The 22,220-nt window shown below is 41.3% G+C and overlaps 1 protein-coding gene across 3 annotated transcripts in view; it reads left to right on the forward strand.

The window, feature by feature from the left end:
* The window catches only part of PEPD (peptidase D), a 146,354-nt gene that overhangs the window by 113,442 nt on the left and 10,692 nt on the right, over positions 1-22,220 (forward strand). For all 3 annotated transcript variants that reach the window (XM_068202488.1, XM_068202486.1, XM_068202487.1), the window contains one exon: positions 12,550-12,734. In XM_068202488.1, coding sequence (XP_068058589.1) covers positions 12,550-12,734 — 185 coding nt within the window. The remainder of the gene's footprint in view (positions 1-12,549; positions 12,735-22,220) is intronic.

Raw genomic sequence — 22,220 nt, forward strand, 5'->3', positions numbered from 1 at the left:
AGGACTGAACCCTAACACGTCAGCACCAAGGGGCCAAGCAAAGCTCACACAGACGCTGTCAGTTGATATTGCTCAACTCTGGAGTCCTTGATGCTATAACCATAAAATTACTGCTTTTAGTGTAGTTGTCCCCCACCCCCATAATTGCCCAGGCTTAAAAAAGCAAACTCTGGTGGAAAAATAGTATTGTGTAGCACACCCTTGGTAGGCATGAGGCTGCTGAGGGCAGTGAAGGGCAGGTCTCAGCTCTGATGTCTGGAGCACCTCCAGTGGACACCTCACATGGCAGCAGCTGGAAGCCTGAACTGCAGGAGTGGGTTAGACTCTTCTGTGAGCAAGCTGGGCATGTCTGTTAATAGTGGAGAGATCTGAAGGATTAGAAAGGGCACGTGTGCATGGCTCCCAAATCTGTCTCACTCCATTCTTTATCCTAGTTGCATAAGTTAGATCCAATTCAGTGTTAGCTTTGTTATCCATCATTTGTCACTGGTTACACCTGGGAGACCACTATTGTTTGCTCTTTGGAATGAATATCAATCTCTTTGAAAAAAAGGTGTGAAATAATTTGTTTTGCTGTAAGTCCCTCTCTGAAACCTCAAGAAAACAATTTGTTGAAGAAACATGAGCTAACTTTCAAGTTAACCCTACACTGAGCCAGGGCTCCTGGAATCCCTCCTAACCTGAATCACTCCATGCTATGTTGTGAAACCTGCCCATGGAAATGGCAGTGGCAGAGGCCAGGGAGTTGCTGCTGAGGATCGGTGCCCTGTGCTCAGCTGTGGCTGTGCCCAGGGCAGGTGGTGCTGCCAGCCCACAGGCAGGGCTGTGCTGCAGTGTCTCTGTGAGGTGTGACCATTCCTACCCAGCCCTGTTCTTGGACCAGCGTGTTTCTGTCAGTGACACACAGAGTCCAGTGGTGTGGGGGAAGTTTCTGTGGAGTGGCTTCTCTTTTATTCTTCAGCAAATGACTGTGTGTTTATACCATGTGCAGCCTCTCAAGTGATTTCTGCTATTTGTTGGTCGGGTGACTATCTTAAGCATTTAGAGAATATTAATAATTTCAGTTCTATACATTTAATAGATTGTCCTAGTTGATGAGGATGGTATGGTTGCTGCATTTAGAAAGTTTCTATGTACAGTTTCTGTTTATAGAAACATGGAAGTTTCTGAAATACAGTAAGTTGCTACTGTGTTGAGAAGAACTAAAAAGGAAGTATGCCTATCTCTCAGCTTTGCAATTAGAATTATTTTGCATTAATGCACTAGAGCATAAACAGAGTCTTTAAGATTAATGAGCTAAATATTGGAGCAATCACATACTTTCCATCTACATCCTTTTGCAATTGCATCCTGGGACCTCCAAGCATTACTCTCTGTCTTTTCTCTGTAGACTAATGAAAAATCACAGGAGAAGGGGAAGGAAGGGAGCTGGTTGTGCTTAGCGTGCCTGGTACTACTGCAAAATCTATGTTTAAGAAATCTTTTTTTTTAATCTTTAAAGTTATATACATTAATATTTGGGGTGCAAGGAAGAAGGAATTTAAATACCTCACTCTGTAAGGTCCATTGTCCTAAATTCCAGTTCCAAAAAAGATCTCCTTGTCTAGCAAACTGCTCCCAAGGAACAGTTGAGTAAGGCGAGGTTGGCAGCCACTCAAGTCCCTATCTCTACATTTTTATGATTTGAAAAGCTTGTGTATACAGAGTCCCTATTGAATCAAAATTGCATTCAGACATTAGCTATGCAGCTGGGAATATTTGCTGATTGATGTTTGTTTGTTTCAATAAAATGAAAAATAAAAATTAGTTCCAAATATGCACAGAAGTTGTTTTTCATCACATCAGTTTATGTGCAGTGTGAATTCCTCCTTGGGATACTGACATTACCACAGGGCTTCCCTATAGAATTTCTATCTCTGCATTTTTCAAGCTGGAGCTCATCTTATATGCATATCCCCAAGTTCTGCATTTTACTGTCCAAGACGGTGAGTATTGCCTTGCCTCTGGCTTTCAGGCTTTGCTTTTCCAATAAATGCTTTTGAGGAAGGTCTTGAAGAAAATCTCTGCCCCAGGACTAACATCTCTGATAACACAAGATGGAGGTTTCTCCATGTTAGGGCTGGAAGGTTCCTTGTGTATGGCTTTCCCAGAAATCTAGTTTCACTTAAAGACATGGGTTCTTTAAGCTCTTAAATCCTGTCTTCCAGGATCAAAGATCAGACTTTGCAGATTTCATTGATGCCAGGATTGCCATATAATCTTTGACCAAGAAAGTGCAGTCAAATACACTTCAAGTACAGTCAAAAACATTTCAGGCAAAGAAGTAGACCTACATGCCAAGCAAATAAAAGATCCTTTTATTAATCGTGTAGATACCAGCTGATCCTGAGAGCCTACAAGAAATGGGTACCCTTTTGCTGTAGATGATAAATAAATGCAAAGTAGTAAGTAGTTCCCAAAAGACTCAGGTGTTTTGAGACAGAGAGGCCAAGGGGAGCAGGCTGGAACAGCCAGTGAGCACAGGCCAGCAGAGTCTGGCTCAGAGTTCAGAAAGTTCTCTGTAGCTGATGGTCCCTCCTCTGTCTTTGCTCCAAGTGCCTCACTGGGTCAAGTCCTGCATTTTGCAGTTGAGAATGGGTGTTTGAATGTGTTTCTCTAATGTTAGGAGCAACCCTTCCACTCTCATTTCTTTGTCACGTTCAGACAATTTCAAAATGAACGATTTGAGAAACAGAATGATTCAGAGGGGACCTTCTGTAGGTCTGACTCTGAGGACTTCCTTTGAAGACCAGGAGAAAGTCCTTGGGAGTTCTCTAGGATGGAACATCGCAGGTCTGCCGTGAGCCACCTCGACAGGCAGCCTGGAAAGCAGGCTCAATGTGTTCCTGTGGGTGGCTGCTGTGTCCTGCCTGCACTTTGAGTGTCAGCCACTCCTGGCTTCCCTTGCTGCAGGAGATGTGTATTTGTAGGTGCAGGATGCGGAGCAAAGCTAATCCCATGTGGTCTTTGTCCTGTGGGCAGCTGTAACTGCATGAGTTGAGCTCCTCTGTGAAACTCTGACTGCTTTTTGTGCATTTCTCCTGATTTCTTCAGGGTGTTTTATTGTTGTAACTTCCTAACTCTTTGCAATGGAGGGGTTGTCTTAGCTAGTTTTCCCATGTACAGCCTTCCAAGGAATGTTGTGAATTAGAAGGACAAAACAAAGAAGCCACTTTATTTTCTAGTGTTTTGCCTCCTCCCTGTTTGTCTGATGCAAAAGGATTGAAGCAGTAAAGCTGATGGGGGTAGAGGGGTAAGCCAGGGACTTCACAGGGTGAATGGTCTGTATTTTAGTACACAGGATGTAGATTTTGGATGGGGTGTCCTCCTTTGGTACCTAAATACGGAGGCACAGTTCTTTCAGTGAGACTGTCAAGAGGAAGTAAGTTTAGTGAACCACTACCAATTTCATAAATAACTTATTTAGACAACAAAAATTGATGTGATTTGAATTCAAAGCAGCAGTATGATTCCCTGTTCTATTTTCCAGTAAAATGCCTCTAACTAAGGAAGAATGCTAGAGAATCCAGCTCAGGTAGAATAGTACTAAGAGCAAAGATTAAAATAACTCAATTAAAGAACTGTTTAATAAAAACAGTTTAATGAAAACTAATAGCTAGGGTATATATTTGGCATAGCAGATCATATTACCAGCAGGTGCTTCTATTATTAAGTTGAGCAGAGTTGTACTTGGCAACATATGCAAATTCAAAATTTGCAGCTTCACAGATTACTACTTCTTTTTGTCCACAACAGTTCTATAACTTCTTTACAATTCAGATTGATTTTTGGTTTCTAATACTGCTTTAGAGTAATTGTCACTGTATCCAACTAGGATTGAAATCTATTATACCTAAAGAAAATAACTGTAACTGCTACTAATATTTCTCCTCCCAGGTAGAAGGTTCTTATTCACATGCAATGGGAGTTTTTTGTATGGAAGTAATTTTGAGTTTTATTTTGTGTAGTCCAAAGTTGTGCTTAGTGGAACACCATGTGGTCATGCTTCTCTGTTGTGCTGTATAAAAACAGTAGCTGACTTCGGTGAATTTTTGAAAAGAAACTGGACTGTAAACTGGAGATTTTGACAATAGCACAACAGGGAAGGGTATGAGAGCACAATCTGTTTTAGTTTGTATAATTTCAAGATGCCCATATGAATTATTCCCATTCAGATTATCATATTTTAGTCAAAGCACTGCTGATCATTATTAATCTGCTGTAATATCTGCAGCAAAACAATTCTTCTCAGGAATAAAAAATTAATGACAGAAGTTGAAGATTTTATTCCAGTTCCTCTGAAGAACAAATGCTTTTAGGGCATGTTGTAACCAATATTTGATATTCACAAATCTTGCTGAATGGCACCACAGTATTATTTTTCCCTTCTTGCAGTTCAGAATGTGTTACTGTGTTGAAAGACAGATTGGAAAGTAATCTTGTCAATATATGCTTTTAAAAGCTATTGGTAATCTGCTCTCTGTCTCTTCTCTATTGAATGGAGTGAACTGTACTTTTTTTTTGCTGGCATTAGTGTTCATCGCTTGATAAACAAACCAAAAAAAATCAACAGAAGTTGAACTGCCTCTCTGAGATGGACCCAGCAAAGGTAGAACAGCTTTCTGTGGTGTGTTAATTCAGGTTTTGTCAGTGTAAATGGTTAAGGCATTGCTACTACTTAGTAAATAAAAGCAGAAGGCACTAAAGGATGCATAGACAATACTGTCAATCAAATTGAAATTCTTTATTCTTTCAAGATATTAAATAAAAATGGCATGATTGATTAGTGGAGCTCTCATTGTTGGTCACATAACCTAACCCTGTTCAGCACAGCAGTAACCTATGGCAAGAGGTGAAAGAAAAGGGAGTATTTTCTGCCAGCTTCAGTAGGTGCTGCACACCCTCTGTGAAAGCAGCAATCTGTTGCAATGTGAGGGCTCTGACTGCAAACCTGGGAGCTGCTCTTCCTGCTGTGATGGACAGGAGCTGCCCCACAGACAGTGACCGCTGCAGCATTCAGAGGCCTAAAATAATGCTGAGTTAATAATGCTGAGTTCCTCCCAAGGGCATGAAAACAGGCACTTGAAACTGTTGGGCCTCTGTGCCCTGAAATCCCTCTCATCTCAAGATACCTGAGCAGAGTCTGCAGGAGCTGCCGTGGCTCAGGGACACACCTGCAGCTTTCCAGCTCAGTGGATTTTTTCACTACTTTCATGGATTCTTCTAAGGTGTGGTTTGCACAAGCAATTACATTTAGATATCTTTACAGATCCAGCCTAAATTAGCTGCAGGTTTTTTGCCTTTCTATACTGAATGGGATTTGGTTTAAGACCTTTTTTTTAAATCCTTTTTTTTCCTAATAGTAACATGCTGTATATTGTAATATTGTACAATTTTGGTTTTAATAATGACTTTTGGGGAATGAACTGCCTGTACCTTGTCTGATTTTTAGTGCCTGCACTGATTTTCTCACAGCTCAGTGTTCAGGAATTGTGCTTGATATTCGTTGTAATTTGAGTTGAAGTGCAGAGTTCACAAGTCCTTCAATCTTGACACTGCATCAGCTGTAGCTGTCAGAGTGCAAACCTGCCAGACATAAATTATGCTGTTTGCCCTGAGTCTTATCTAAACAGGGTCTTTTCTGAGCTTCAAAGATTGATAAGTTTCCACACTGCAATCACTCCCTCCAAGCACTTCCTTCATTCTGTCAATCCTTTTCCTTTTTTCCTCTTCAACATACACCTATTTTGGAAGGAACATGCTGTAAAATAGTGTCTGCTAGCACTGCTCAATCCCAGGGCTGCATCCAGACATGGAAAAAAATCCCTCCTCTTGCTCTGCACCTGCATCTATTCATATTGCTTTTCTTAATGTTTCTCCATGGCAGAATATTATCCTCATGTTGCTTTTGATGAGTGACAGCTCACCTTGTGCAGGGTTTAAAGTTGGGAGGATGGACTTACTGCTGAAAACCTCCATCATACTGATGCAAAAGGAATGTCACAGTACAGCTGAATAGCACAGTGCTCTTCAGCCTTTTGAAGAAGTCCAAATTTCAGAGGTGATGAGGATCAATCTCTATTTCTCTCCAGTAACTCCCATCCCTGTAAGGCAGGTGCATCTTTCTGGGGAATAAAGGGATGGCTTTTGAAGGAGTCCATCCTGGTGTGGTGCTGTGGCACTGGGGCTCCAGGCACAGGGCAGGGTCAGGGCTGGTAATCCCTGCAGTCAGAGCTGTGGGTATTTGCAGGTGTGACACAGCAGCAAACTCTGTCTAGTTCCCTTTTGGGCTGGGAAAGTTATCAGGCTCTTCTCATCATATGGCAGCCAGATGCAGCCTTGCCACAGCTGAAAAGTACAGTCAAAAATTGCATCCCTGAATTTGGCATCCATGACCCACCTAATGTTCACCCCACGAGCCATGTGGTCATCCACACAGCAATGAAGCTTTGAGCAGCTTCACTGTTGCCCAAACATTGCCAGTGTCAGAGTCCAGCACTTGGGGGTTGCCCCATGGCAGCGTTGCCTTACCTGGTGCTGCAAGACACCAAGTTCAAAACCAGAGCAGCTGCTGAGTATTTCATGTAGTGGGCCAAAAAGAAAGCATGAAAATCACCAATATGACAACTGTTTCTCTAGCACCCAAGTGAACAGGGAAAAGATAATTGGGTTTAGTATTTAAATTATGTTTTGGTTTGTTTTTTAAACTGGGTCTGATTGAATTCTAAAGACATATTGTTTCATGTCTGATATGGTCTCTGCCAGTTGGCAGATTTTAATCTGTTCCAGTGGGTTGCTGGCTGGACTGGGATTGTGTGTTCTGTCTGCATTTCAGTGGCACTGCCAGGGGACATTGGGCCTTTTGCCCTTGTCTGTGGACACTTGGAAATTAAATGTAACTTAACCTTAGCACAGTTTGGGGAGAAATTACTAGAACCTTGCCATACTCGTTTTTTTTTTTTTAGTAAGATTGTGACATCTGTGTTGGCAAAAAACCCCCACCCAACAACAACAACAAAAAAAAACCTGTTAAATCATTTGTGGTTTAATCATTGTCACATTACAACCACAAAGTACCCTAAGTAGTGGCCAAAAAAATCCTGTAAGGCCTTTTCAGAGTACTTTCTGACCAAAGTGGCTAAATACAAGGCAGTAATTCTAAATTATTTTTGTATGCTGTTTCTACTTTATGTTCTCAAACGGCTTCTAATAAAACTTCAGATAATAATCACTGGCATAAAAATACCAGTGAGTTAACAGCAGCTGAGGAACAGCTTATAGTGTGATGTGTTACAGCAACTCATCTTTTTAATTCTACTGTTTAAAAATTTATGGTACATTCATCAAAAGATAGGAATGCTTTTGATTTCTGGTTTCACTAGAAGCTTTTCTTTCTTTTTGGGGGGGCAAAGAGGGCACAGAAATCTCCTCCGTTGGTGTGATCAGAGGTCACACATTATTGCAGAGATCCTTATATGATGTTCCAGAGACCTTGAACCTGGTGTTTTGTCTGAAATTTTGTGGGGTTTGGCAAACAGATATCAGAGAGGAAATATTTCCAAGGAAGTAAAATAATATTAATTTTATCTTTTTCCTTTATTTCACAGTAATATCTAAGAGTACCAAGTAACATTTAGCTTTATGGGGATACCTTTAAAAAGAGACTTTAGGCAAACTTAATGCACAAAGTTTGCCATGTTTAAGTGCCACCTCACACATCTGCAAACCTCCACTGTACTGTTTGCATTGTGTCTGAAAACTAATGACATCCCTAGTTTTTTGTTAATTAATCCATGGTCTGTTTTATTTCATTACTGGACATCTCCAGTGCCTGGTTGCTGCTGTGTAGTTCATTCACTCTGTATCTCGAGGAATCTCAAGTGCTGTGGTTGCTGTAAGAGGTGGGTTTGACCTGACCTCTCTCCTGAGCACGTGCTGCATGGCAGGTAACAAATCCCAGCCTAATGAGCCTGGGGAGCTGCGCTTTCCTGGGAGCCAGGCCCTGGTTCAGTGACCTGTATTACCCAGTGTCTCATTTGGCAGAGAATTAAGAAGGGTGCAGACACCTCATCAGCAGATTTTCCTGAGTACAGACTCATTTTGGTACAAGTGTCAAAGTCCAAGGACCCTCCAATCTGACTTTTTAAACCTCATCTGTTACTGGACTATAATTGGTTTATAAATTGGCTTAAAGATAATAACAGAACTAACCTTTCTACACAAAAAGTGTGTCTGCAACTGTCGTAAAAGTTCTTACACAAAAAGCATGTTTGCAACTATGATAAACTTCACCAAAGCTTAAAAATAATAGTCCTGAATAATACATGAGTCAGACATCCTCGTGAGTGATTGGTGGTGGGAGGTCAGTGCTGGCCCACGTTGCAGAGCAGTCAGCCACCGAGCTAACTCACACCCAATGGCAGAGGCACTTGTGGAAGTTGTTGCTGTGGGCTTTGGTTGGTTTTTAACTGCTTTTTCTCCCTACAAGAATGCTGATATGATGTTTGACGTCTGTTTGCAGCAGGGCACAGAGGTCTCTGCTGGACCCCAGTAATCCAAAAGCTGAAGTTCCTGAACGTTAAGGAGCCTCCACGAATCAAGGATTCTTTGTACAGAATGTTCATTCAGCACTGTTCAGCCAGTGTTGTTCTTCACACCTGCAAGTCTGCAGTCTGTAGGGCAGATTGTTCCCTGGCTGCCTGCAGACCCCTCCGTTAGTGTTTTCTTTAACGTGCTGAAGCCATCCACACACAGATGTGTGCACATTGAGCAGAATACAGACAGCTCTGGGCCTTGACAGAGGGACTCACACATTCTCACTGCAGGTCCTGGGGGCATTTCCAGATTGCTGAGTTGCACATCATATGGGAATACCAGGAAGTTCTGTTCATGGCTTCTTACCAAGTTGTCAGATTGATGAAGGTATCAACTCTGGTATTCAAATTTTCCTCCTTTCTCTGCTTTTTGCAATTATTGGAAGTTCAGTATCTACAAAGGAAAATTGGAGTAGCAGAATTGAAGAACTTCTACTCTTTAAGTATACTTACTAGTTATCTAAATGACACCTGAGTGCAGGGTTGCCAGTCAGTCCCAGAGACAGGTGGGCTTGCACAGGCCATTGTATTATAAAGATTTCAATTGCCAGATAAAACTAACCCAATTTTAGTTTTAAAATAACTTTAAAGCATCATATATTTCTGTTTATAATAAATACATATGAATATACTTTTGTATTAAATGGACAAAGACATCTTCCTTGAATTATGATAGTTCCTTTTTTCAGTGGATTTTTTCTATACTTTTAAGTAGTTACCTTAGTACTGTAAAATAGTTCTTTCTCTTCACAAAAGTAATGTTTTTTAATATTATAAAGGCAGTAGAAAATGTCTGAAGATTTGCATTTAGATCCTCTTTATTTGTCAAATTACCTGTTGAAGAAATGGGTAGAAATCTGTTTGAACCTTATTATTAAAGTTTATTCCTAGCATGATGGGAATCCTCTCATGTCAGACAAGACAAGGATATCACCGTTTTTTAAGTGAAGACCAAAAAATCACTCCACTTAATTTACTGTCTCTAGTCAGCTCAAAATATCTTCCTATTTTGTCTTAGCACTCAAGTAATAGTCTGTATATGAGAGTTTTATCCAGGGCTTGTAGGTTAAGTGTCTTGGATAGGGGTGGCCACCACCCCATAGTCATAATAGAATAAAGCATGAAGCCAGACAATAGAATAGAAAGTGCAATTTATCTATAAACCCTTTGCTTTTTAATTAAGACCATTTGAATACCTATTTATTTGTAAACCAAGATTTGTATTATTTAGCAGGGTGCCTCCAGCAGAAGCTTAATTTCCCTCTGCCCAGAGCTGCCCCAGTGCTGTCTGCAGCTGTAGCAGCATGGGGGAGACAACTGGAGCTGACATATTTCATATCTCTAGCAAAGCTCGTGGCACTGGCCAGATGATAAAAGAGTGGTCCAGAGCCATTTTGCTGAGCTCTGTCTGAAGCACCACCCTAGCTCCAAGAGAGAGCCCAAAGCTGCAGATTTTCCATTCAGCCTCATTATTTATTTCACAGTAGAGCTTTTTGTTGTTCTCAGTCTCTAATGAAGCAGATAAGATGAATAAAAACCAAACCAGATGGGGAATTAAGAAGGCAGAAGGAGAGGAGAAGTAGTTGTACTTTAAGTCAATGAGAGAAAAAGAAAAAGGTGGGGACAAGGGAAGAAGGAGTTCCAGTGGATTTACTCAGTGCCTAGAAGTACTCAGGATTTACAACCATGGCAGTCTTTTCAGCTAGGGCAATAGTGTCATTAATTTGCTCTGTTAAACTTCTGCAGACAAATAGATATGTGGTTTTGGTGGTTTTATTTCTGATTAATTCAGTTTGATATTTGTATCTCTTCCTCAGTTTGATAAAGGTAACTGTGTCTCTTTGAGTGGGTTTGGATTGAGACCAACAGTGCCAGCAGAGCTGCAGAGGGAAGCTGAGCTGCAGACAACAGACACCTCAGCTCCACTTCTCTCAGACAGCTCAGCTTGCTCCAGAGCATCCAGGATATGGCTGTGTTTTGTCTTCCAGCCATGGAGTTCTGACCTTCATTTTTAACAAGAGAGGGTGAGGCTTCAAACAGTTGACCAGGGTCAGATGTTGTTACGTGTGGCTGTGCAGTTATGGTGATGAAAATAGGTGACTTGTAGTAATACTCAGCTAAGAAATCATGGGAGAGATCTTGAAAGAACATCTAGTGTCCTCAGAAAGAAGATTGAAGACTTTTAGAGCAGTTGGAGTTAGCTGCAAACTGCAAAAGCTGAACCTCAACTTAGACATAGAAATTCTGTATTCCCACAGCTGTAAAATAAACAGGAAAACAACTGTGATTCAGTAATACTTTTGGTGTGATATGTGTAATATTGATGTGAGGGATTGTAGTGATTTCAATTTATCATTCAATAGAGTGGAGCCTAATGTGAGAGAGCTGTGAAACACAGGTGAATCTAGAGAAGTGAAAATTGCAACACATTCAATATTCAGGAAGATAAATAATTACAGAATATGTTGAACAGTTGTCAAAGAACAGCTGGTTATAGCTGTATTGGTTCGTATTGAATGAAAAATCTAAATTCCCTTTTAAAGTAGGGAAACCATAAATATATCCCATTTTGAGCAGGAAGACTGCACATATTTTGTGGGTGAGCATCACGCACTCGAGCACCGCTGGCTTTTGTGAGGAAGCGGCAGCCAAGGGTTTGTGCGTGTGTGGCTGTCCTCTGCCCTGTGGCCTCGCTTGGCAGGCAGAGTGCAGCAGGCTGCAGGCTGGGTCCCTGAGTGATCTGATGGGGAGGGGGCTGCCTGCTCACTGGTTACTCACCCAGCTGTTTGCCAGCCAGAGCTCATGGCAGCAGAAAGGTTCATCAGTTTGTCAGAGGATGCACAGAACAGAGCAGCCACTTGCTGCTCAGTTTGATTCTGATCTTTATATCAGAGCCACAAAAGACAGCCAAGTGCTTTCTCCAAGCACTCCCATAGGATGATTTTATTTCTGTCTTTGAAGCCTCAGTACTTTCAGCAAAAAGTGATAATGTAATTAAGATATGACATTTATCTTCACAAGACCCTAGAGCTGCATGTTTAACTGGATTAAAGCAAATGGAACTTGGTGGGAGTTTGGCCTTAAAAATTGCTCAGCTCTTATTCATTTAATCATGCCAAAATTGAACAAGGAAAATATTCTTCAACTGTACCTTAGCCCTAGTTGTCTTGACTCTGCAACTGCTGCTCTGTTGATGATGACTCAATGCCATGGTGAACTAATTAGGACAGTACTTTGTTACTAACAAAAGAGCTGCTTTCTTCCTCTCTCCTCTCCCCAGCAGTTTGTCAAACAAAATTGTATCCTATACCAAAATAATAGCAACCTAATGTATCCTGGCACTCTGTCTCTAGTCAAACAACAGTATTTTGTAATGCTGTTTCAGTACATGTATTAGAGGAGTTGTGCTTTACACAGCCCATTAACACAAGGGAATCATTAATTTCTGGAGAGTGTCTTTGCCAGAAAGATGTGGGCTTTAAATCTTCAATGTACGTAGAAAAGTAGTGTCCATGTCAGATGTTCTAAATGGGTATGATCAATCTTGAAAATAAAAGGATAGTAATGTTCTGTGCTCTGCATTTAAAAAACTGCAATCTACAGTTGCCATTCTTATAGGAGACTCAGGGATGCATTTCCATCTGTGTGGACATGCCTAGATACACTGTATTAACATCTTTTCATATGGGTCTGGATTAGGAGGTGCTGCTGTTTCTCTTGTTTGTAGTTTTCTGTACTTCACAGACATGTTAAAAGAATTGTCTTGTTTAAGGTGTTTTTGTGAAAATGTAGTTGCTCATTCCACCTTTGTTTTTTATATAAACAAAGGGCACATGTGTTACATCTGTTTTTTGAAAGTTGTCGTTAAAAAGCTCGTAGCAATAGTTAACTCAGCTGCCTGTTTCTGCTCTCCAAGGGGTGGCCTGGCCTGATCTGCACCGTCTGGCTGACAGAGTCCATCTGGAGGAGCTGACTAGAATTGGCATTCTGAAAGGCAATGTGGATGACATGGTGAAGGTTCATCTGGGTGCAATATTTATGCCACACGGACTTGGACATCTACTTGGAATCGATGTGCATGATGTTGGAGGCTACCCAGAGGTTAGTGTTAGTCCATGCTCAACTCCCCTGCAGATTAACCCCTCAGTTCCATCAGCACTGCTCATGCTTTATGTGTGGTTACCCAACTGCATCTTCTCAGAGGTAGAGCAGATGTGCATTTAAGTGACTCCTTTTTTTTAGATGTGGTATTTTATGCAGTTTACTCTAAGGAAATCTATTAGTTCATTGAAACATAAATTGTTTATGGGAAGAAGTCAATTGATGGTGCTCTTTGGGCATTCTTAACCTGTCCAATTTCTAAATACACTGTGTTGTTCCTCCGTGAGTCACTGCTCTTGACAGGCACTACCCAAGTACCCTGTGCTGTGGCAGAGCAGCTCAGTCTGCCTGAGTCCTGCACTGGCAAGGTTCACCTGCTCCATTCCAGATGTGAGGCAGCTGCAGGAGTCCCCTGCTGTACCTGGGCAGTAAATCCCAGTGGCTGTGTCATATGGAAACAAGCTGGCTCAGAGCCCTGTCTTGAGCTTTGAGGTCCAGTGTCAGCATGGGCACCGGTGTAGAAAGGAAAAGCAGAAAGAAAAACATCCATCAAGTCTTCCAGTCCTTGCAAATGTGAAAGCATAACCTCTTGTATTCTGAGTTTCTGCAGAAAACACAGAAGGATTGTCTTTTTCCTTGAGTTAATTTGGTGATTCGTGATTATGATCTGAAAGCAGGATAGGTAAAATTCTGTAACCAAATAATGGCAGTAGGTCTGCAATGATAACTAAAATAATGAAATCTCTAAGGCAAATTGTACTTAAGGTTTGAATAAAGGAAGTTTACAGCAGCTTTGGAAAGATTTCAGAAGGACTGTGTTTGTGTTAGTTTGTGGTTATTTGAGGCTAACTGTTTAAGGATTTTCAGTAATGCAATACAAATATAGATCATTTTTCTCCTCTATATGTAAGCTGTGCTTTTGCAAGAATCTGCAAAAGAAATGAGGAACTTCATAGGTAAAGTTTAAGCATATTTTGGTGCTTGTTCATGTTGTGTGACCAGGCTATGTAACAGCTGCTATTGCTGGCTCATTTTGCAGGCTGGGGAGAAACAGTATATAATATTTGAGGATACTTATTACATTCACAGTGTAATTATAGTTGAGATGCAATACTGTGATCACGATGTATTAGCATCAGCTAAGGATGATGCTAAAATGTAATAAAAATGAAACAAAAATCAAAAGCAGTCCTATTCTGATTCTAAGGTTTCTGCACTAGCTGATACAGACAGGATGGATGCTTGTCCCTTTGTTCCTCCCAAGTGCATTCTCTCTGTACAAATAGAGACATCCAGCAAAGCACAGGGACTGTGCTTACTTGGAGAGTTCATACACCTTAAAATCCAGGACGCTGCTGGTGCATGCCTTTGCTTAGATTGTTTTCACTTGTGTTGTGAATAACTTTTGTGAATTTGGTGGACTTAAAAAACAGGAGCATGTGTTCAAGACTTGTTAGGGTAAAGAGATAACTAAATTTTAGGAGAGTGCAAAGTACCCTTCTTGGTTTTGCCTAAAAACTGTATTCTTTGAGGTTAGAGCAAGTACCTTACTGTCAAGGGAGATTTCTAGAACTGACTTTGTGTGAGTCTGAAGCAATGGACCCTGTACACCTTCCATCTCTCAGCAGATTTCAGTAGTGTGACATACAAGCTCAGGAATCATTTTTTGACAGTAATTTCTGTTTTTATATGACCGAATTTATAATTGTTATTGTAAAGTGTATTATATAATTGAAGGGTCATTTTTTGAAAGCAAACTGATCTGTCCACAATTTTGAAAGAGCAGCCTGTTACAGATGAAAATTTATATAGGAACTGTATTGTCAAGTGAGTTCAGCTCTCCAGTTTCATACTTACTGTCTGTAAAATGCCAGAGCTCTACGCAGAATTTTATATCTGCAAATACTGAAATTGTTTGTTTGTGCTGGCATGCAACTACATTCTTACGTGAAGAATGTTTGCATGGCTAATTTACTTTAAAAATCTAATCCTAAATAGCAAGTTCCTTGAATATAAAGCATATATGAAAGCTCACAAACAAATAGCTAATGTTCTGTATTTGCATATAAAACTGCACATGGATGGGTGTATGGCATCACTTTGAAAAATTATGAGTTCTGGGTTCTGCAGAAGAGCAACCCCTTTAAACTCTCTGTGTGGCATTAACTTCACCTCTGGTAGACCCTTCAGTTCTCTCTGACCAGAAGCAGGAGGCCCTTTGACTGAGATGAGGTGCCTGGGTGTGGGAAGGACGCTCCAGGAGCCTCTCAAGGAGCTGCACTTCACAGCCTTCCCTGGGCTTGAAGCCCTCATGGGAGGCCTGGTCCCTCCCAGGGCAGAGGAGCCATGGAAGGATGCAGGGCGTGTGGTTCTGCCCAAGTTCACCTGAACACGAGCAACTGAGCACCTTTCCTGCAAGTGTGGGACGTGTCTGGATTAAATGGGAGAAGGCTTGTTATCCATGCCTCATTGTTTCATGAAAAAGCACATTTTGAAGACATCTAGTACACTCTGGAGTGATTTGTGGTGCATTCTAAATGTTTACCAGCCAGCGAGATCTTCACAAAGGTTTTTCTAAAGCCATTTTGGTGTTTATTGTACACTGAGCCCATGCCCGTAGTATCATGTTCTTTTTTCTAGCTGGTTAAAAAGCAACTTCTTTGCTTTTGGCTGAGGGAATTTCTGGGAGTATTACAAACAGTTTTTTAAAAATAAAAACTTTCCAAGTGGATATTATTCCATTATTTTCCTCAAGTGTAAACAGTTACATTTGAAATAATACAATAAACGTTAATTTCCTAATTTTTATCCGTCAGAAAGTTTTGTGTGTTCCAAAAAAACTATTTCCAGACATTGTTAGCTTAGATTAGTTATTCATTGGTAGCCAAAGATTTCTTTTTTCAAAATTGGCAATAATAAGTTTTCATCTTTTCCAGTAAGCTGCTTTCACATGCAGCATTGAACAAGCACTTTCTTCTTCTTTGACAAATGTTGTGAATACTTGCAGATTTTCTGCACAGTATACTCTGGGATATTAGAAAATATAACATTTCCCCTTCCTATTTTTTGCTGTGATAAAAAACAACTGGTTTTGGCCAGCAATGAACGTGTCTTGGTAAGCTTATTTTAGGAGAGCACATTCACAGTAGTGTGAGCAGCAGTGTTTGCCAGTGAAGCACACAAGTAAAGGTGCTGGTTTGCAGGAGGGCTGAGCAGCTGGAGCTCCTGGGCACCGCGGCATTCCTCGGGGAAACCGAGTGCCACACGTTCTGCCAGCAATGAACGTGTCTTGGCAACCTTATTTGAGAGCAGCATGTGTGCACCAGTGTGAGCACCAGTGTTTCCCACTGAAGGATGCAAGTAAAGGTGCTGGTTTGCAGGAGGGCTGAGCAGCAGGAGCTCCCTGGGGACCGCGTCTCCTGCCGGGCACCGCGGCGTTCCTCAGGGAAACAGTGCCGCGCGTTTCACCAGCAATGAACGAGTCTTGGCAACCTTATTTGAGAGCAGCATGTGTGCACCAGTGTGAGCACCGGTGTTTGCCAGTGAAGCACACAAGTAAAGGTGCTGGTTTGCAGGAGGGCTGAGCAGCAGGAGCTCCCTGGGGACCGCGTTCCTCGCGGGAAGCCGAGCGCCGCGCGCCGCTTTGAAAATCAGCCTGTTCCTTCTGAGGGTCTGACTGTAGCTCCAGCACTGCTGAAAATTCAGCCCCAGTGGTACTAATCACTTCAGAAAATCTGGCCCTCAGTCAGACAGAGCTTGCTTCAAAGGGTGAAAACCCCACTGGGCTTAGCTTCTGCTGGAAAATTTAATCACTGAGATGGTTTTCTCACATTCTTTCAGTTGTTTCTGGGTAAATTCGATATGGGATATAAATGAGGGCTTGTGCCTGTTGCAATGAAGAAAATGTGGTAGGTGGCCCCAAATTTTCAGGCCCTGAGGTAGATGAGGCTGAAGTTTTCATTTAAATCTAGGTTCCGTGTCTCCAGATGCCTGAGTTGATTCAATTTCATGCTTTATTAATTGACTGTAAGGCTCTAAAGAACGCTAAGTACATTTGATGACTTTCTATAATAATAAGCCAGTTAATTTAAGTTAGGTTAATAACTGCTGTGATTTTTGCATGTTATGAATTCAGAGTTTAATTTCGTTTGTTTTTTTTTAAATTATAAGATTTACCTTAGTTTAAATTTTTTATTCAATTCTCATGAAAAGCTGATCCTTTTGTTGCTATTCTGCATCACAAATTAAGTTTGGAGGTCTGTTTTGGAGTTACCCAGATCCTTCCATCACTGTGCATGCTTGGGGAACATCTCTGCTGTGCACAAGCTGTGTCTGGCTTTAACAGAAAGCTTGCTCCCAGATCCCAGATGCCTGACTGGGAATTTAACTCACCAAAAGTACTGCAGAATACAGGAATAATCTTGTTCTGGCAAAAACTATTTTCCTTATGTATCCGACTTTATGTTGAAGCAGAAGATTTCATTTTTTTGTGGTTAGCATTGCAAATGATGCATTAATGTTTTTTTCCTTTAAGAATCAGAGGATGAAGTGAATTTACCAAGAAGCTTAAAGCTGTTACGTAGGGCCCTGGTGCTGCAAATTGCTTCACTTGCCATAACCTTGCAAAACCTTCCTCCAGCTTTGGTTACCCAGGACCTGCAAACATGAAACAACCTTCTATGGAAGGCACTTAGGGTGCCTCTTTACAAAGAGTAAAAGGGTGTTGCATTACTTTTAACTTTTGGTTTCGTTCTTGGAAGTGAGTGTACACCTTGAGAAAAGATTAGGAGAAAAAACCCACTGCTTCTGCTTCATGGAACCCCCTTGAATCCATTTTTTGTTTGTTTAATTGCTTTGTTTCTTTGAATTCCTGCATAGCAAGAACATACATACAGCAGGCAGCATGCAGGAAGGAAGCAGATGAGCGGAAACTGCCTTTCCATGCAGAGCAGCACTGAAATCCATAGTGCTTATTGCTGCCTGCTGGGTCAAACACCAACCAGGAGAGTTTCCTGCAGCTTAGGATTCTTCTGTGGGGTTTGAACCCCTCCCAGATCCAGCCTAGGACTCTTCTGTGGGGTTTAAACCCCTCCCAGAGTTAGGCTAATAGATCTCACTCTGCTGTGTCATCTTGTGCTCAGTTCCCAGCAGCTTTTCCCTGTGAGGACAGATGCTGGAGTCTGGGTGTTTATGGAACTTAGGGCTTGAGCAGAGGCAGAAGAGGAGGGAAGGCTCAGGTGCTGGGTCAGTGCAGTGCCATGATGCAGACATGCCCTGTCATACCACAGAGTTCCCCTCCTCCACTGAGAAAGAAGGTGTTAAGGATTTGAGGTTTTTAGTTGCTTGGTTTGGGTTTCATTAGTTCTGTTTAATTTTTTTTTTTTTTTTTTTTGATGGAGATACTTGCTTTGACTCACTGAAGTTCATTGTAAAAGACTTTGTGTGCTAACAGAGTTTATATCTGAATAGTTACTGTCCAAATATTTCTGAAATTTTAGCAGCAGCTAATGGAGCTTGTGTGTTTTTGAACAATTCATTCTAGGTGCAGTAGGAGAGAAAAAACAAAACAGTAGAGCTCTGCTTTCAATTACATGACAAAAGTAAGGTATCATTGGTATACTGTGGGGTTTTTGCTATACAATTTTCACTAATGGTATCTAAAGATCACAAAAGACAAAGCCCTTTCATTTAAGACTATTGCCTATGTCTGCTTTCTGTGTCACAAGAAATTTGTTCATTTAATGATGCTTGTCTTTGGTTTCATTCTGAAACAGTGTTGTTGGTAGCTTTTGCAATTCTTTCTCTTATTTCTTATAAAACTCTCATAAATTCTTCTAAATATTCTCATTTTTCAGGTTAATGCTGTAGTTGTAAACTTGGAGATTTTTGCTATTTGCTATGTCTTTTTTTCTCAAACTTAAGTTCTAAAAAAAGAGAAAAATATACTCTATATGTTTTGTTATTTCCATTGTGATAGCACTGGGGCTTGGTAACATCAGAGGATCAGAAAGCAAAAATTATATGAGGAGTTCTGCTCTGAACCATGCTGTAGTGCTGGATTGAAATCCAGCTCCAGCTGAATCATGAGGCAGCAGTGCCTCAAATAAGTGGCAGATAATTTTTCCTCATTCCCTGCAATAATAGGAAAGTTATTAGGTAACTTAAACCTGGTACCACTGTTAATACTTAGAAAAAGCAGAAAACACTTCAAGTAAAATAGACAGTTAAACATCATGTGTCCTCTATTCCCCCAGTATTAACTTGGAGCTGTGTCCCAAAAGCTCCAGTTAGTAATTAGATTCTCTTGCAGAAGTGGAAGCTTTGATTTGCAAATGGCACGAGTGATCTGCGGTGCTTGGGGCACATTCTCCTGTAACCTGCTGCTGATCTCAAAGGCAGGACTGACAGCACTTCCTGCAGGTGACTCTCAGCTCAGGCTGCTGGGGAGAAGCAGCATAGATTGAATGAACTAATCTTCATTAGGAGCACTCAGCAAGTGAAACGAGGGCTTACAGAAGGGAGCAGGAGACGCGTGAAGTGGAATTTGAGACTTTTATTTTCCTAGCTGCACAGAGCTCTGTTCTTTTTACATCAACTGAGCTAATTAGAAGTTAGGTATATGCAGTGGGAGAATAGGGAAGAGTAAAAGAGCTGAGATTTCACTTTGGTGCTCATTTCATATTATCTAAATGTAATGTTGGTATTCCGATTAATTTAAATACTTGATTGCATTTAGCTTGGTAAAGTGGTTAGGACTTCACTGTACTGGATGTGTTCCAACTGGGACAGTCTGTCAGGCTCCAAAAAGTTCTGTGATGATTTAGCTGGAAAAGAGAAATGAAACCAGATTGTGTCACTAATGAGTCTTTTACTCTGGTTCAGTATTTGCATTTATGAGTACCTCAGGTGTTCTCTGCTGTGGCTGGGGTTTGTTGCCATCACTGGCTTGAGGAAACTTTGGGGTGATGCCAACTTGCAGCCCCTTGGTTTTGGCACGTAGGGTGCCCGTGCATCTCTCTGCCCTTGTGCATCTCTAGCTGCTGCCCTGTGGGTGAGCACCAGCCAGCACAGGGACATCACCTTTGGTTTTCTTCTGTTCTGATCCAAAACCAAACCCAGGATCAGGCCCGAGTGGGCCTGGAGCTGTCTGTGCTTCTGATTGCTTTGCCTGTGGAACAAGATCCAGCATGAATGGAGTTCTTCCATGGAAAAAGCAACATATTAACTATTGAGTTGCTTAGGAGCAAGCAGTAGTTCATCTTTATACTGAGGTATTCTGGGGATATTGCAAATTCTAGTCCTTCACAGCTCTTTTTCTGGGAAATAGGCAGATTTGCATACTTCCTAATACCCTGCTTATTCCGAAAATAGTAATATTTTGTATTACTCTACACTTGATTTGAACTTTTGTTTTGCTTACATAGCAATAAAATCAGTTTACATAATAATTCTCTCATTCCCTTGACAGTCCTTACTGCTTAGCCATGCTGGTTTTTGTTACCTTAGATGAACCATTAATTCGAATCCAATGTTCTTGGCAGGAGTACAGTCACAAATGACAGTGTCATACATCTGTGCTTACTGAGGGAGGAGTGTCTCAAAATGTGATTAGAACCTCCAAATAAAGTCAGTCTTAGAAAACAATTTCAGATATAGCCTGTTGTTGCAATATACAGGAGAATAAACATTTATTCAAAATTTAATTTTCACAGAATATAACTGCAAGTCTCTTTTTAGGTGCCTAGGCATTAATATTTTCTAGACTGTTCTGTACACTTTTTGGAGGCAAATGATCAGCTTATACTTTCTCTCTGTGCAGCACTGTGACAAGGTCCTGCTCAGTGGCCAGGTCTCCAGGATATAATGGTGGTACCCCCACAGCTGATGTACCAGCACTCACATTTTCACTCTTCATTTCATCTGGCTGCAAAACAACATCATGGTCATTGTTGAAAACAAAGCTTGAGTTGTTCAGCTGCAAGATGTAGGGAAGGTTCCTCCTCACAAAGAAGGAAATCCATTAATGGCAGAAGAGTCCTACTGATGGATGACAGTGTGAGGTTGCCCTGTCGGGCTTTGCTCCCAAGAGAGTTTGACTTGATGAAAAATGGCAAGTCTTGTTTCAGACCTGTCATCTTCTGACTGGGGATTGTGGTGTTTCAGTCATTAAAAAAAGTCCTGAGTTTGTCCTGCTTTTCATAAACAACCACAGCAGACTGAGAGCTGTCAGCCCCTGGACCTGATGGGTGTGGTGGCTACCAAGGCGGTCATGAGTGCCCAGAGATCAGATGTCACTTGGGATGCTGAAGCCATAGACTGATACGTGGTTTAATCCAACACTGTTCTCAAAAGAAGGGATTTTATCATCCACTCAGCTTGGTCACTGGCCCCTCTCTGCTTATTTCCTGTGCCAGCTCATTTTGTCCTTCAGCCTCGCAGCAATTTGGATTGGGGCTGTCCTCTGCTCAGAGTGTGAGTGGCCCCATGCAAGCCATAGCCGGAACCTGTCTCTCTTCAGCCATTACACACATCTCCTGGTGCACACCCTGCTGGTCTCTGTTAAAAGGGACAAGCCCACCCACTGCTGTCCTGCTTGTTTTTCAGCTTTGAAAAGCTGAGCAGTGTTACCCTTTCTTTGAAGGCCCACTAGAGATGCTTTCATGCTCGGGATATATCTGCATCAGTACCTGGAGATGAAACCTAGAGCCAGCACAACCCAGGACTGAGACAGGATGAGGGAAATAGCAAAAAGGCTTTGTGAATTCCTTCCAGAGAAGTTCCAATTTTACTTTTGGGTGAGCAGCAATATTCAGGTGCCTTGGGAAGTCTTCCTGCATTGCTGAGAGACATATCCAAATATGTATCTTGAGTCTTGTTGCTGTTAGCTTCTTGGAGGAAGAACTAAAAGCAGGATCAGACTGCAAGCAGTCTAGACAAAATGCCTACCATTGCTTTAGCAGCTGTACAGAGGTAAGTAACGGGGGGTACTGAGGCTTTATTGTCACACATGATGTTAAACACCATTTATTTTAAGTAAAGACAAAAAAATACGGATGCTGTGCCAGGGCTGCCTTCAGAAGATGTTTGCAATTGTTTTCCTCGCTCGGCATTTGTCTTTCTAGCATCTGTCTTGGATTGACTGCCTTGGAAGAGGCATTTACAAGTAGAATTGAGAAGTGTACTTAAAAGCCAAATCTGGGCTGTTTGTTGTAAAGTAGCCGATAGATAGTTGGCGAGGCACCAAAAGGTCCAGACACTAATCTAATTGTTTACAGCTCATGGAGAGATTAATCCACAAGATTGGATGCCCTCATTTCCTTTACAGATTACAATGAATGTGTGAAATGCCAAACCCCAAAGGGCAGTATGAGAGAAAAAATGGCTCCATTTCAGTGCAGTTATTGTTTCAAGTTTAGAAATATATTGATTTTCTTTGAGTTTTGATAAGAGTACAAATTCAAAATGCCTTGCTTAATATTACAGTAT

This window comes from Anomalospiza imberbis, chromosome 12, assembly GCF_031753505.1.
Source record: "Anomalospiza imberbis isolate Cuckoo-Finch-1a 21T00152 chromosome 12, ASM3175350v1, whole genome shotgun sequence".
NCBI classification, from domain to species: domain Eukaryota; kingdom Metazoa; phylum Chordata; class Aves; order Passeriformes; family Viduidae; genus Anomalospiza; species Anomalospiza imberbis.